Source organism: Camelina sativa, chromosome 20 (assembly GCF_000633955.1).
Source record: "Camelina sativa cultivar DH55 chromosome 20, Cs, whole genome shotgun sequence".
In the NCBI taxonomy this organism is placed as follows: Eukaryota; Viridiplantae; Streptophyta; class Magnoliopsida; order Brassicales; family Brassicaceae; genus Camelina; species Camelina sativa.
In genome coordinates, this window is record NC_025704.1 from 5,762,598 (window position 1) to 5,776,418 (window position 13,821).

At 33.9% G+C, this 13,821-nt stretch overlaps 4 protein-coding genes across 4 annotated transcripts in view; 1 reads left to right on the plus strand and 3 right to left on the minus strand.

Moving 5' to 3' along the window:
- On the plus strand, nucleotides 304–10,857 carry LOC104769529 (protein MICRORCHIDIA 5-like). The gene is made up of 25 exons (XM_010493757.2): nucleotides 304–545; nucleotides 675–726; nucleotides 844–1,055; nucleotides 1,168–1,226; nucleotides 2,300–2,349; nucleotides 6,572–6,624; nucleotides 6,716–7,123; nucleotides 7,225–7,337; nucleotides 7,476–7,557; nucleotides 7,659–7,751; nucleotides 7,842–7,926; nucleotides 8,016–8,091; nucleotides 8,168–8,296; nucleotides 8,370–8,468; nucleotides 8,561–8,662; nucleotides 8,765–8,923; nucleotides 9,027–9,122; nucleotides 9,209–9,372; nucleotides 9,462–9,648; nucleotides 9,734–9,810; nucleotides 9,897–10,008; nucleotides 10,099–10,155; nucleotides 10,260–10,331; nucleotides 10,419–10,541; nucleotides 10,637–10,857. The coding sequence occupies exons 7-25, from the start codon at nucleotides 6,760–6,762 to the stop codon at nucleotides 10,703–10,705; spliced, it is 2,259 nt and encodes a 752-aa protein (XP_010492059.1). The 5' UTR covers nucleotides 304–545; nucleotides 675–726; nucleotides 844–1,055; nucleotides 1,168–1,226; nucleotides 2,300–2,349; nucleotides 6,572–6,624; nucleotides 6,716–6,759; the 3' UTR covers nucleotides 10,706–10,857.
- LOC104772237 (ATP-dependent DNA helicase PIF1-like) lies at nucleotides 2,536–3,513 on the minus strand. The gene is made up of 3 exons (XM_010496874.1): nucleotides 3,201–3,513; nucleotides 2,921–3,115; nucleotides 2,536–2,807 (listed from the first exon to the last, which is right to left on the minus strand). The coding sequence occupies exons 1-3, from the start codon at nucleotides 3,511–3,513 to the stop codon at nucleotides 2,536–2,538; spliced, it is 780 nt and encodes a 259-aa protein (XP_010495176.1).
- On the minus strand, nucleotides 11,154–12,469 carry LOC104769530. The gene is made up of 2 exons (XM_010493758.2): nucleotides 12,196–12,469; nucleotides 11,154–11,959 (listed from the first exon to the last, which is right to left on the minus strand). Exons 1-2 carry the CDS (start codon nucleotides 12,383–12,385, stop codon nucleotides 11,334–11,336), a joined length of 816 nt encoding a protein of 271 aa, XP_010492060.1. The 5' UTR covers nucleotides 12,386–12,469; the 3' UTR covers nucleotides 11,154–11,333.
- The window catches only part of LOC104772238 (exocyst complex component EXO70B1-like), a 3,444-nt gene continuing 2,574 nt past the window's right edge, over nucleotides 12,952–13,821 (minus strand). Inside the window, exon 2 of the mRNA XM_010496875.1 lies at nucleotides 12,952–13,815. Coding sequence (XP_010495177.1) covers nucleotides 13,276–13,815 — 540 coding nt within the window. The 3' untranslated portion in view covers nucleotides 12,952–13,275. The remainder of the gene's footprint in view (nucleotides 13,816–13,821) is intronic.

Consider the following 13,821-nt stretch of genomic DNA (forward strand, 5'->3'; position numbering starts at 1 on the left):
TTGTGGAAAAAAAAAAAAATACGTGTGGGTTTTTTTTTTTTTTTTAATTTCTTTTTATTTTAATTTATATTTATAATCTGAAATAAATTAAAATTTCATTTACTTTGTATTACTATGAGCATAAAGATAATGTATCGTCATATTAGTATAGATGAAACATAAACAATAAATTAATGGGCCATAATTTTATAAGTGTTGATCACTAGAATAGATGGTTTTTTATTGTGAATCCGAAATTGGCCCATTAACACTCTTATCCTCTGAATTTTGTTATCGGTCGAAAGAAAAAAAAATCAAGAAAAGTAGAAACGATTTACAGAGAGAGTTTTCTTGATCTAGAAAAAATCGATTCAACAACATTGATCGGATTTATCCGATAATCTCTGAGGCAATGATATTTTGAGTTCGGAATCCCAGTAAAACCTCCATCAGCAGATTTATCCGATAATCTGTCTTTTTTTCTCCGATAACACAAAATTGATCGGATTTATCCGATAATCTGTCTTTTTGTAATTCTCAGATTTCGACATCAATGGATAAGTAAGGTAATAGATTGATCTTTTAATTCAATTTTCTCCTTCTTCGTCATAGATTCGATGTAGATTTCTCAATTACTATATCTATTATGTATGGATGGATTTCTCATTTACTTATTCTATTATTCTTCGTCATAGATTAAGTGTGGATTCCAAACGTATTGGATCGAATATGGGTCTTCTTTAACAGGTTTGAATCTTTTTCCAATTTGTAATTTTTGGTTTCTTGTTGTTTAAATCGAATTAATATACTAATTTATCTTGAATTTTTTGTTTTCCTTTTTTGTTGATTTGTTCTTAAAAACAGGAAAACAAATAAAACAAGCCTAAATGAAAGATAAGTATCCAGAACCCTTTTAAATTCTGTCTTTACATCTACTCTGGTCAATTCAAAAGTCTAATGTTAACCATTTTCTTTTGACAGGGTTTAATTTCTTTGAATTAGACGCTCATTGGAATTGCATAAATTGGATTGAAGAAAGACTATGAACATAGTTGTGTATTGAAAGCAAATCAATGGTAAGAAAGCAAATCAATTGTGGTTTAACACCAGCTATATATATCATCTTCTTTAAACAAATATAATGTCTACTTTGCCTATTTTCTCTGCTAATTCTGCTTTTTTCGTTAGTTTAAACTACCTTATAAAATCTGAAGTGGAGTAAAGAATGAATCTCATATACAATCCTAGTAAGTTATTCTCCTTGTAAGTTATTCAAGATTTAATTCAACACCATTTTTGTTTCTGCTCGTTTTGTTACAAATAATTTATTTGGCTCATAATTATTAGTATTTTTGGCTGAGTCAGAGTTAATAAACCTCTTGATTTCGTTTGACAGAAATAAACAGAACATGAAAGTTTTATTATTGATGAAATTAAGCCAGAAAGCAATCTAGAGTAGAAATTTTAAGAAGATAAAAAAACAAATAGGTAGATGGATTGTGATCCTTAACATTTTATTCTTCTAATAAACCTCTCGCCAAAAATGCTTCTTTGTATGAATCGTAAATCACTCCATTGTATGTCCTCATATCTTCATTACTTATTGGTCCCTTGATATACCTAAATAGGAGTTTCAAATATATATCACCATCAATCTTAACATATGTTGTCCTCTGTCTCTTGATGGTTCTTTGCCTTCTTATGAATTTTTTTTCTTTGGGATTCCAATAATAAAAACCTGGAATATCTTAGAAATTGAGTTGTCTTGCATATGGACATTGATTGTTCAGATCAAACCAAGCAGAAAGGAGTGGATGTTTATTGTTTTTGTTGTTTTGACTGGTAGCCATACCGAGAGTTTAAGTGATAATAGGAATAGAGGAGTGGAACTAAGAAATGTGTCTGTTGAGTAGCTCTGTGACAATGTGCCTATTTATACTATTCTAGATTGTATAATTTTTTGCGTTAAGATTTGGAAGGTTTTGATTATTAAGTAAATCATATTCGTTATTTACGGTAGTAATGAGATTCTGCAAATGAAAACATATACAATATTCATAAACTTTGCAGATTTTCTGTAATTTGATTTTTTTGTTCGTTGTTCTGTAATTTGATAAGAAGTCTTTTTAGTAATTTATCATCTATGAAATTTTTTCAGTTTTGGTAATTTTCCCTTGTTAGTTTAAATTTATGGTCTTATAATTTATATTTACTTACCTTTAACCGTTATTTGTAAGCAGTACTTTTAAATTTTAATGATGTGTAATATGCAGTATTAATATATCTTCCTTGTTTACATATATAATGGGCGTGAATTTAGTTGTGGATTAAGGTGGGAAAGAGATCAATTTCGGATCTACAATAAGACAGGTTAGTTACTTTCCTACAATATGAAAGATTAGTTTATTAACAAAACATAGTTAAAGAAATTTGTTTATTGCTTTATTATAAGAAGTTTTTAAAAGAAAAGAAGTACCTTTCTTGTTCAAAACAAAATGAAATGCATTATTAAAAATTTAAAATATTAGACACGGAGGCTACATACATCAATATAGCCTAATTCTTCAAGTTCTGGAATATTTCTTTGAAGACAACATTCATCGTCTGGCTTTGTATTTCACCCTCCTTATCAACAATTAGCACCTTCAATCCTTTCTTTGATGTCACCCTTGATAGAGCCACATATAGTTGCCCATGAGAAAATACAGGTCTAGGTAGGAAGAGTCCAACTTCATTGAGTGATTGCCCTTGGCTCTTATTGATAGTCATAGCGAATGCAACAGCTAAAGGAAATTGTCGCCTCCTCATCCGGAAAGGCAATTTGGGATCTGTTGGTTTTATCATAACCTTAGGAATCAAAACTTTATGTCCAACTCTATCTCCAGTAATAACTTTGTCTTCTAAGACATTATTCCCATCTGTGATATCTGCAATCTTGTACCGTTACATAATCCACCTTTTGGATCTATGTTTCTGAGCAGAATAACTGGAGCACCAATCTTTAGCCGTAGACAGTGATTTGGTAACCCAGAAAGCTTGATACTGTTGAGGAAATCAGAACTGAAAATTGGGTTGCTTAATGATTCCACATCTTGGGGATCTATACTATCAGCACTTAAATAGATGACTTTTTCACCTGTTTTGAGAGTAAGAGTTATAAGATTGGTTTAAAGTAGCATGTAACGATTGTAATTAGAAAACAAACATAATAGTATGCTTACCTTCTAGTTTCGCAAGCAGGCGCTCATTAATGGTGTTGACATCATTATTTGTTGGACATAAGATAGCTCTTTGCCGGAAAAACTCTGGATAATTTTTCCCATGCAACAATTCCAAATTTTCATATACAGCTCTACTTATTGCTTCGATGGGATCATCTACATTTCTGATAAGTAATTCTTTTGGGATATCAATTAGAGCTTCACCATCATTAGGTTCTCCAAGTCTTCCATCACCAACAGCTAAAATCCATTCTGAAAAATCCTTAATATCATTTGCCTCTGATTCTGTCAAACCATTCTTCATAAGCCGCATGTTCTTCGTCAAACTTAGTACTTTACAGTGTTCCCAAAGATAGGAAGGTTTTAATGAAGCCAAAACAATTTGAGCCCTACCAGCTCCATGGATGACCGGAAGCACCTGCCTGAAGTCGCCTCCAAAAACAACAACTTTTCCCCCAAATGGCTTCCCCTAAGGATCTCATATTATATCACATAGACTTCTATCCAAAGACTCAAGACAATATTTGCTCATCATTGGTGCTTCATCCCATATGATAAGTGCTGCTTCTTTTAGCATATTAGCAAGATCAGAAGTAGGTTCGATATTACACATTGTAAAATCATCATGAGTAATAGGGATACTGAACCTGGAATGAGCTGTTTGACCACCTTCTAACAACAAAGATGCAATCCCACTTGATGCAACATTAATATCAATCAATCCCCTATATCTAACTGTAGCAGATAGTGTTTTCCAGATAAAGGTTTTTCCTGTTTCCCAAATCCATAAACAAAGAACACTCCTCCAGACTTTTGTAAAACAGCTACAGTGATTTCATCATATATTGCTTTATGTTCAGAAGTTAGCATGTGAATCCATTCATCATGTTTTTCTTTTAAAGAATCACGATTATAGTTCAGTTCTTCCGTAATAAAACGGTTCGAATGGTCAACACCTTGGTCTGATGGTTGCGGCATGTCTTCGAATGATTTGAGAGTGCCTCCGTTGAATAACATCAACTCTTCTGTCATCTGGAGTGCATAATTACGTTTTTCCTCATCTGTTAGATTCAGTTCTAGAAAACCAAAAAAAACATAAAAGTTAGTAAAAGAAATTAGGATCAAGGGATGTGATTAAGAATAGCATATTGTAAGAATTTAATAAATATTAATCCCGTGGCTATCGATTTTGATTTGAAAGGTGAAAAATGTTTCGTATTAGACATTCACTCAAACGTAACAACAATCTAATTAGGATGTGTAGTTTTCCACATGTATTCTGGCCATGATAGACAACCATCAAGAAGCATCAATGTAAAAAAATTACGTAGATGATCTCCAAAGAACCAAAAGCTTGCAAATACAAATACAGGTGTGAAAAATGCAAATACAAATCTAATTTAAAGTATTTAATTCATGTAATTAAATTTTATGTTAGATAGTATTGTAAATAATGAAATCAATTTTTACAAATCAACCGTAACTTATTCAAACAAATTAACATTGTTATACAATATATGTTTAACAAAAAAAATTAGAAAGAGAATGATAATACAAAGTAGTATAATTTTGATTTTTCATGCATTATAAGATAAATACATGTGTTAAACTTGTACATATGCTGAAATAAAACTAAAATAGTTCTCATTCTAGAGTAAATATTTTGTTTTCCAATACTTGTTGTTTTAGATTTTTAATGCATATATGTTTGGTAAGAATATCAATTTTATCTCAATTATTTTAATGGTTTGACCAATAAAAAAGTTAGAAAATATATTAAAGAACTAGATTTTAACCCGCGGTACACCGCGAGTACATATTTTTATTATAATTTATATTTTATGTTGTATTTATTTGTTAAATATTGGATGTTTTGTAAATATACGAATAACTAAAAAAATTTGCTATTGTGCGGCTAAATGTTTATATTAATTTTAAAACCCGTAATACATTTCATGACAACTTATTTGTTATATTTAGTTTGTTTTGTTTAGTGTTTGAGATTCTATCTTGATTTTTAATTATTATAACAAAAATAAGGGATCTAAACACATAATAAGTAATTTACACGCTGTGATTAAGTCATATTTTTCCTAATGATTTAATTATTTTACACATTATTAGTTAAATCAACTCTATTTTATATGTCAAACATTTTAATGTAGTTAGTGTTGATAAATAATAAAATGAGGATTTAACCCGTGTTAGCACAAATTTAATAATATTTTATTAATTCTAACATGTCCTCTTTATAACTTATCTACTATATAACTACATTATATAGTATTTAAAAAATTTTAATTTTACATATTCTTAATATTTTAAAATATATATTAAGTTTATATATGTTAATTATAATATTTAAATAGATGTAATTGAAGTTTTTTTTACGTTAAGAATCAAAGATCACAGTTTTTGGAAAACAAAATGGAAATCAAAAAAATTTTGTTTGCCAAAGATTCAGATATAGAATATATTCATAACACAATAGAAAGTGTGGTTAAATATTTCATAGTTTATGTTTCCATATTGATTGCTGTTATTTTTTTAGTTGGAAACAAAATCTGAAGTGATGTTATTTTTGAAAATTTTTTTGGTATTAATTTGTAAATAAGTTTTTTAATATGGAAAACTAAAAGAGTATAACCCAAAATGTACTTCGAAAATGTATATATAGATAGGTAAATTAGAAAATTTAAGTTGTTTCTTAATCTGTGTGAAATAACCTTAAACTAAAAGTAATTTAAAACGGAAAGAGTATTTAATAAATTTTTCAAAATAAGGTAATTTGCAATTAAAAATTTACCAAAAAGGTAATCAGTAAAAGATTGACAAGAACAAAAAAGGTAATTTGATAGAAAAGTAATAACTGTTAGTAATATAAATATGCGCTATCATAGCAATCCTAAATCATTCATTACACTTTTTTATATATTAGCTATCGATCCTGAAATCGCTCAAGTTATTTTGTTATCTACTCGAGGTTTTATTCGAATTAAGAGATCCGAACGTTGGTTCTTGTTTTCTTGATTCAGGTTAGAGCAAAACTGAATTTCTTTTTTCATTAAAAGACTTTAATTAATCCTATTTTCATGTTTTCGTATTCATAATCTCTATAAGTGGTTCAAAGTTTATCTTCTGACTGATGAGGTGTTCTAAAAACAACAAATATGTCTCAATTGAATTCAAAAGGGGCATAAGAGGAAATTTCATTAGTTAATAAACTGAAATTAATAGGGCTGGTAGATGTTTAGAGCAAATTAAGGAAAATAAACCTTTTTTTTTTTGAACAAAGAAGGAAAATAAAACTAAATTAGCTTTTTTGTCCAAAAAAGAAAAACTAAATTACCTTTTATTAATGGATTGCGCAGGTGGGCTTGAGGGTTAGAAACGTAATTGGGCCCGGAAGCTGAAAGGTTTATTTGTAAGTGGCGCCACTCTCTTTTCTATAAAGACGTTCCCCATTACTCGATTAGTCCGAGTCGTGTCTCACGTCTCTCTCTCTCCCACTTCAGGCTGCTTAGAATTCGAAACCCTAGAAACTTCTTCTACTGCAACCATGGATTCTTCTCTAACCAATTCCAAGAAACCGACCCTGGTGATCGGAGGTATGACCGATTCTGGTAGTACAAACCCTAAACCCCAATCAGGTTCTCCCGATCCGACCCTCGGTGATGCCTTCTCCAATCCGGGACTCAAGAGAGATTCAAGAAGCTACGAGAACGACGACGATGATGATACTAATAGCTTGTCTACTAAGAAACCGAGGACTACGATGATCGAAACCACCTCTCAGGGTTGTCAAAAAATCGTGCCCTTGGATGTGAAACCATTGACGATCGTGCCACCTGAAACTCCGAAGCTTTCTAGACAGTTTTGGAAAGCTGGCGAGGACGACGAATCTGTGCCTATACCTCGCTATTGTAATTTACCACTTGTCTTTGATCTCAACAGAGATTTTGAGATCTTTCTTTTGCAATTCGAAACCCTAATTTGTGTGAATTTTTGTGTTGCATGCAAGCAGGTAGCAATGATGCGGCGGTTAGGGTCCATCCTCAATTTCTTCATGCGAACGCCACTAGCCATAAGTGGGCACTTGGAGCTTTGGCTGAACTTCTTGACAATTCTCTAGACGAGGTAACTTATATCTTTATATATCCATATGATCAGTCAACAACCAAGACTAAATTAGTCTTCCTAGCTTGGTCAATTTTTATAGTCCGTAACAGAACCTCATTAGAATTTATATAATTCGTATGGTTTTGTGTAACACAGGTGAATAATGGGGCTACATATGTTCATGTCAATACAGCAACTAATGAAAGAGACGGAAAAAGCAACATTCTAATTGTTGAAGGTTAATCTAACTTCTTAGCTGTGATGATTAAGCTTTAATTAGTCCCTTAACCATTGATTTTTATATATGATTATGAAATCTCTAAACTTATGTCATTGCAGACAATGGAGGTGGGATGAATCCTAGTACGTTTAGAGAGTGCCTTTCTTTAGGGTATTCAAGAAAACGCAATATGGCTAATAGGGTTGGTCAATGTAAGCGTCTCCAATTTCATTATCTTAGTTATTTTCTTTTAGCTCTGTTCTTGGCATTAATCTTCAAATTTGTAAAACAAACAAATGTAGATGGGAATGGATTCAAAACTAGTACAATGAGGCTTGGTGCTGATGCAATTGTCTTCTCACGCTGTCGAGGAACCAACGGAAACAAGTGAGTTATTTCACAACATTATTTTGGTTCTTACCTTCATTTTGTTTTCGCGTTTTCGATATTAACTGTGTTTCTTATCTCTGTTTCAGTCCGACACAGAGCATTGGTATGCTATCATATACGTTTCTTTACGAGACAAGAAAGTGTGAAGCAATTGTCCCCACGGTAAAAAAAATTCTTATATTGATTGCTTATCTTCTCAATACATTACGTCTTAAACTTTGTTTTCTTCACTGCGTAGGTTGATTATGAGTTGGTCAATAACGAGTGGAAGGAGATAGTTTATAACTCCAGAGATGACTGGTCTGATAATCTAGAGACCATAATGAAGTGGTCACCTTACCTATCCGAACAAGATTTATTGGACCAGGTTTTGTTATACATATATACAGAAGATATCCTTTTGTTATATATATACCTTTTATACTTGTTAAATGGTACAGTTTGATCACCTAGAAGAGCAAGGTACTCGGATCGTGATATATAATCTATGGGAGGACGATGAAGGGAAGCTGGAACTTGACTTTGATACAGACCCTCATGTAATATCACTTACCAAGACTTTTTCAATACAGTCAATTTGGGACTAACAATATAAGTAACATAAATGTTGATGTGTGTTTTTTGTCTACAGGATATTCAACTCAGAGGTGTAAACAGAGATGAGAAGAACATCGAAATGGCCAAAGCTAATCCTAACTCGAGGCATTTCCTGACTTATCGACACTCACTACGTGTATGTAGTTTCCATGTTTCTTAACATAATGCTATTTGCAAACTATTCCACTTCAAGTGTTCATTGATTTAATGTCTGTTTTATTTTTCTTCCTCTATGCAGAGTTATGCATCGATTCTGTATCTCGAACGTCCATCAAATTTCAGAATCATTCTTCGTGGCAAAGATGTTCAACATCACAGCATCTTAGACGACATGATGATGATGGAAGAGAAAACATACAAACCTATGCGTTCTCCAGAATGGTCATCAGATCAAGAGGTAATAATACCTTACCTTCGTCTTCTTACTTTTCATAGTCTCTGAAACAATCTTTAATATTTATCTGTGTTTTCCCAATTAAAAAAAAAAAAAAAAAAAACAGATGTTTGCTACTATAAAGCTTGGCTTTGTGAAAGATGCTCGTCATCACATTGACATACAAGGGTTCAATGTTTACCATAAGAACCGGCTTATCAAGGTGACTTCCTTTAACTCACAGCTGATTTAGTGGTATAGTTTTTTGTTGATTATCTTGTTTACATTTCTTCTTGTGTTCTTCATCAGCCATTTTGGAGGGTTTGGACTGCTGCTGGAAGTGATGGACGCGGTGTTATTGGTATATTGGAAGCTAATTTCATACAACCAGCTCATAATAAGCAAGGTTTTGAGAGAACTGCGGTTCTTGCTAAACTTGAAGGCCGATTGATCCATCACCAAAAGCAGTACTGGTACTAATATACATTCTCCACTACTATAGACCTCTCAGGTTATTTTTGAGGTTTTGGACTTCCACTCAAGTTGTGTATTTATTTGATAGGTCTTCAAGGTGCCAAGAGATTGGTTATGCTCCAAGACGGAAACAAAAGAGTTATTATGAAAGTAATGTTACAGAAACTACTCGGCCTTTGAACAACACAAACCTTAATAGGGGACCATCTCCTACTGCAGCACCAGGTCCATGCAGGCAAAATGTTGAATCATTTGTAAGAAACCAAAACACTCAGGTAAAAAAAAAAGCTTCTTGTACTAATATATATATCATCATTTGTTCTAATATACTAGTCTCTAATAAATCTCTCTGCAAAATAGGTTAATACACAACAAGCAAGTGGTGTAAAAATACAACCTGAGATCAGGTCTACGAACAAAACCCCTCTTGGAAGAAGGTTCGCTCTCTGATGTTTTCTCTGAATCTGAAATAATGTTATCTTCTTCGGTACCATGCTAATATAAATTCTCTCTTGTACCGTAGTTTCCAAGAAACAGGCTCAGTTAATCTAGAAGCAGAGTTGCAGAAGGTGAAACAGAAGTCAGCCGAAGTGGTCTCTCAGTTGCAGAGAGAAAAAGCACAACTTCAGTTGCAAGTAAAAACTCTTTTCTCTTACAAAATTTTGACTTTCTTTTTCTTTTTTGGTGGCGATAATGAATTTCATCCTTTCAATATGAACCAACAGCTTGAGGAGTCAAAAGCTAAGATCCAAAACTTGGAAAAGGCCCAGGGACAGAAAGAAGTAAGTGCCTCTTGATTTGCAAGTTTTTCTTATCTTACAAAAGTATGTCATTTGGGTGTTTTGGCGATATATAATAAATTCCATTGCGTAATATTATGAACCAGCCTAAGGTATCAAAAGCTATGATCCAGGACTTGGTGAAGGCGCAGAGACAGAACGAACTGCTTGAGTTGCAAGTAAGCCTTTTTTATCTTACAAACTTTTGTCATTTTTGTTTTAGGGGACGCATATATTAAGTGTCGCTGTTTAATTTGATGAACCAGCTTAAAGAGTCAAAAGATAAGATCCAAAACTTGGAAAATCGGCAGGAGGGAGTGAATAAAATCTTTCAGGAAGAAAGAGCCCGCAGAGATGTGACTGAGAATGCCTTAAGGAAGAGACTAAGGGTAAGTCCTCTTTGTAATTTACCACATAAGAAAATATCCACTTTTTATTTTTTAATTTGCCATATATACTCAAATCATTTGGTATAATGCAACAGGAAGCTTCTGATGTCATCGATGGGCTCAAGAAGCAAGTGGAGACCTTTAAAGGAAAACACATGTTGTAAGCATAGTGTCAAGATAGTCTCTCCTAGGTTTTTTTTGGGTTATGTTTTTAAGGTTTGTGGCTGTACATGAAACTTCTCTCCTTCAGCAGTATGTTTATATTTTGTGAAAGACCCCCAACTCAGTTTGTAAGCATGCAATGCTTTTTTGTTAATCAAGCTCAAACATATATAATATCAATCTCAACTTTCACAAAAGTCAAGATGTAGTAGACATTTGGCCACGCTCACACTCTCAACATTAGCCTATTTCTATGTATGCCAATTCTTAAACAGCTGATCAGTCACGTAACACTCTTTAGGTCGCAGTCTTCACTAATTCGACGAGTCACCGGTCATCAAACTTATGTCCGTCACGATGATGCTTCATCGTTCATGGACTTTGCATTGACGTTAACAACGTTTTAGAAATATACCTTGTAAGAAAAGAAATGGCTCTGTTTTTACCAAATCAATCAAAACTTTCCTCCTTAAACCAAATCTTAATCTTCTGTAACTGAAGAATAATTACATATTAATAAGTAATCAAATCGTAAACACACACAATTAACCTCCGAACAGAGGATTATGATATCACAACAACAACAAAAAATAAAACAGAGGAGACCAAATGTGGAGGTAAAGAGAAGAATCATCTGGTCCCATCTCCTGGAGGAAAACGTGGAAGATAAGGTATCCAAGTTGTCGGATCTTTCCAGTCCAGTGCCGGTAATGCCGGATTAGGGTTTCCAAAAGGTAGAAAAGGGAAAGGGAAAGATGGAAGCGTTGGTAGAGTCGGCAAAGGCATATTAGGGTATGGCCAAGGGAACCAATACGGTGGCAGATAAGGCCAGAAGAATTTCGAATCTCTAAATCTCTTATCCTTTTTTGCTTCTTCCTCTTTCTGTCTGCGGTGATGTCTCTTCTTGCCGCCAACGCCGCACAGTGTGGTGTTTTTATGGGAAGGTTTGTAGCTGAGTGCGCTTAAGCTGTAGATACAGACACGATCTTGCTTCGATTTGATGGATACTTCGTTGGTTGCGGTTTGGAAAACAGGGATGCTGCAGCCTCCGTTGTTGTCGGAGGAGGTTTTGAGTAGCTTGGCGCTGCATTGAGATGCTATGGCGATTCCATCGACGCAATCGATGCCATCGACGTGAGGGATCTCGAGTTTGTAAACGCCGCTTCTGTCTGTTGTTCTGTTTACTGATATGTTCACTTCCTCTGCTGTTTTTGGTGAACTTGCTTTGAATCTACAGGTCACGTGAACTTCCACACCTGACAAAACCAAATCAAAGACCAAAACCATATCAGATCGAAAAGGATTTACAAGTCCTAAATTTTACAGATAACTTCAAGTCCAAGAACAGTTCTTGTAATGTTATACTCTAGATCAAATATTATATAACGGTTGTTTCCATTGAATAACCAGATGGACCAATCTTATATCCTAAGTTAGCAGATAAGTTTAAGTCTAAAGACAGTTCATGTGATGTTTTAAATCAAGATCCGACCTTGTAAGAAATAGCTCTGTCTTGAGAAAGTGTTGATAGAACACGTGTCGCAGTAGACAACTCCGACGACTGTGATGCGAGAAGAAGGGTCCACGCTTGCATCCGGTGGTGACCGGCCACGACCACGGCCTAAAGCTTGATCTGTAAAGCAAGAAGCCAGAAGCAGAAGATAGAGGAGAGGAAGATACATTGTGGCTAATCTCACTCGCTCTCTCTCTTCTGTTCTTTTTTTTTGATGATAATGTATGTATGTGTGTGTGTGTGTGTGTGTGTGTGATTGCAATATATTCAGTCCGTGATCTATTTTTGACCCCAAACACACTGTTTAACTAAAATTCTTTATCCACTACAAAACAAAGACATGTGAAGAGCCTTTTTTGGCTCATTCTGGTGTTACAATGTGAGAAATGCTCATGTAGAAGAAATCTAATTTGGATCCTTTACCGAAAGAAAAGAGTTTCTCTTTTCCCACTTGGACAGATCTCTAACCCAAACATACTGTATTATGAGCTAAACCCCAATTATTACTTTATGTGCCTCTACTTTTTCAAATAATGACAGTTATCTACATACTTGTCTTGGTCGATATTGAAGGGTTTCTATTGCTTTCTTGTGAGACAAGTCTTTTGCAAATTAGATATTGACATTACATGTATAACTTAACTTCCAATCTTGGGAAACTTGAACTTCAGATACAATTGCTACCAAAAAATAAACACTAAGGCTCTAACATCTCGTCAAAATATATATCACAAATCATGAATTCAAATCATCATTTAAACACAAAAAATATCCAATACATTTTAACTGAAAGATAATTTTGTGCCTTTATCCCTAAGTAGTTCTAAACAATTTTCGCTCACAACCTGTTCAAACAGGATATTAAAACATAGACTTAACAGTAAAAGAAACTCAAACTTTTGAAAAGTGAAAAAAACAAAAAGTTTTCATGGTAGCTTTGTCGGGTTCTATAAACATGAAGGTAATGAAAGATAATGATAGAAGGGTTGGAAATAAAAAAAGGAAGAAGCAAAAAGGAACAAGTCGTGTTCTCCTCATAGCTTAAGAGACAACGAGTTATCAATTTCTCTTGCGTGCCAAAGAAGTAGGATGGTTGCCATCAAACAAGTCATCAATGAAAGATTCAATATCCTCAGGCTGATACTTGACATACTTATCCGTCTGCTTCCCTGAATCAAGATGTTGTTTATACCTCCCAAAGAAAGACCTATAAGCTGGAATCACCAACGCTGAGATCGACACCCTAAGCTCAGATTGCATCTGCTCATCACTCACAATCCAAGTGCTCTGCGTCTTGTGAATCTCGTCGAACATAGCATTGAAAATCTTAAACCTTTCTTTCAAAACCGGCTTGGACACTTTCCCGTTTACCTGTAACCCTTCTTGATTCATACACTGCAACACTTTGCCCCAAGTCTCTCTCTGGTAGCTCTTATGATACTGTCTCAGCTCTGTCGATCTTTTCCTTGTCCATGACTGTCCCATCAAATCCCTTATCTCTGTCGAACCTTTAATCTTCTGCAGAATGTATCTCCCATTGTTCATCAAGAATATGTATCGCAGTGACGGGTCTCTGTACAGTTTCGATTTGATATCTAGATTAGC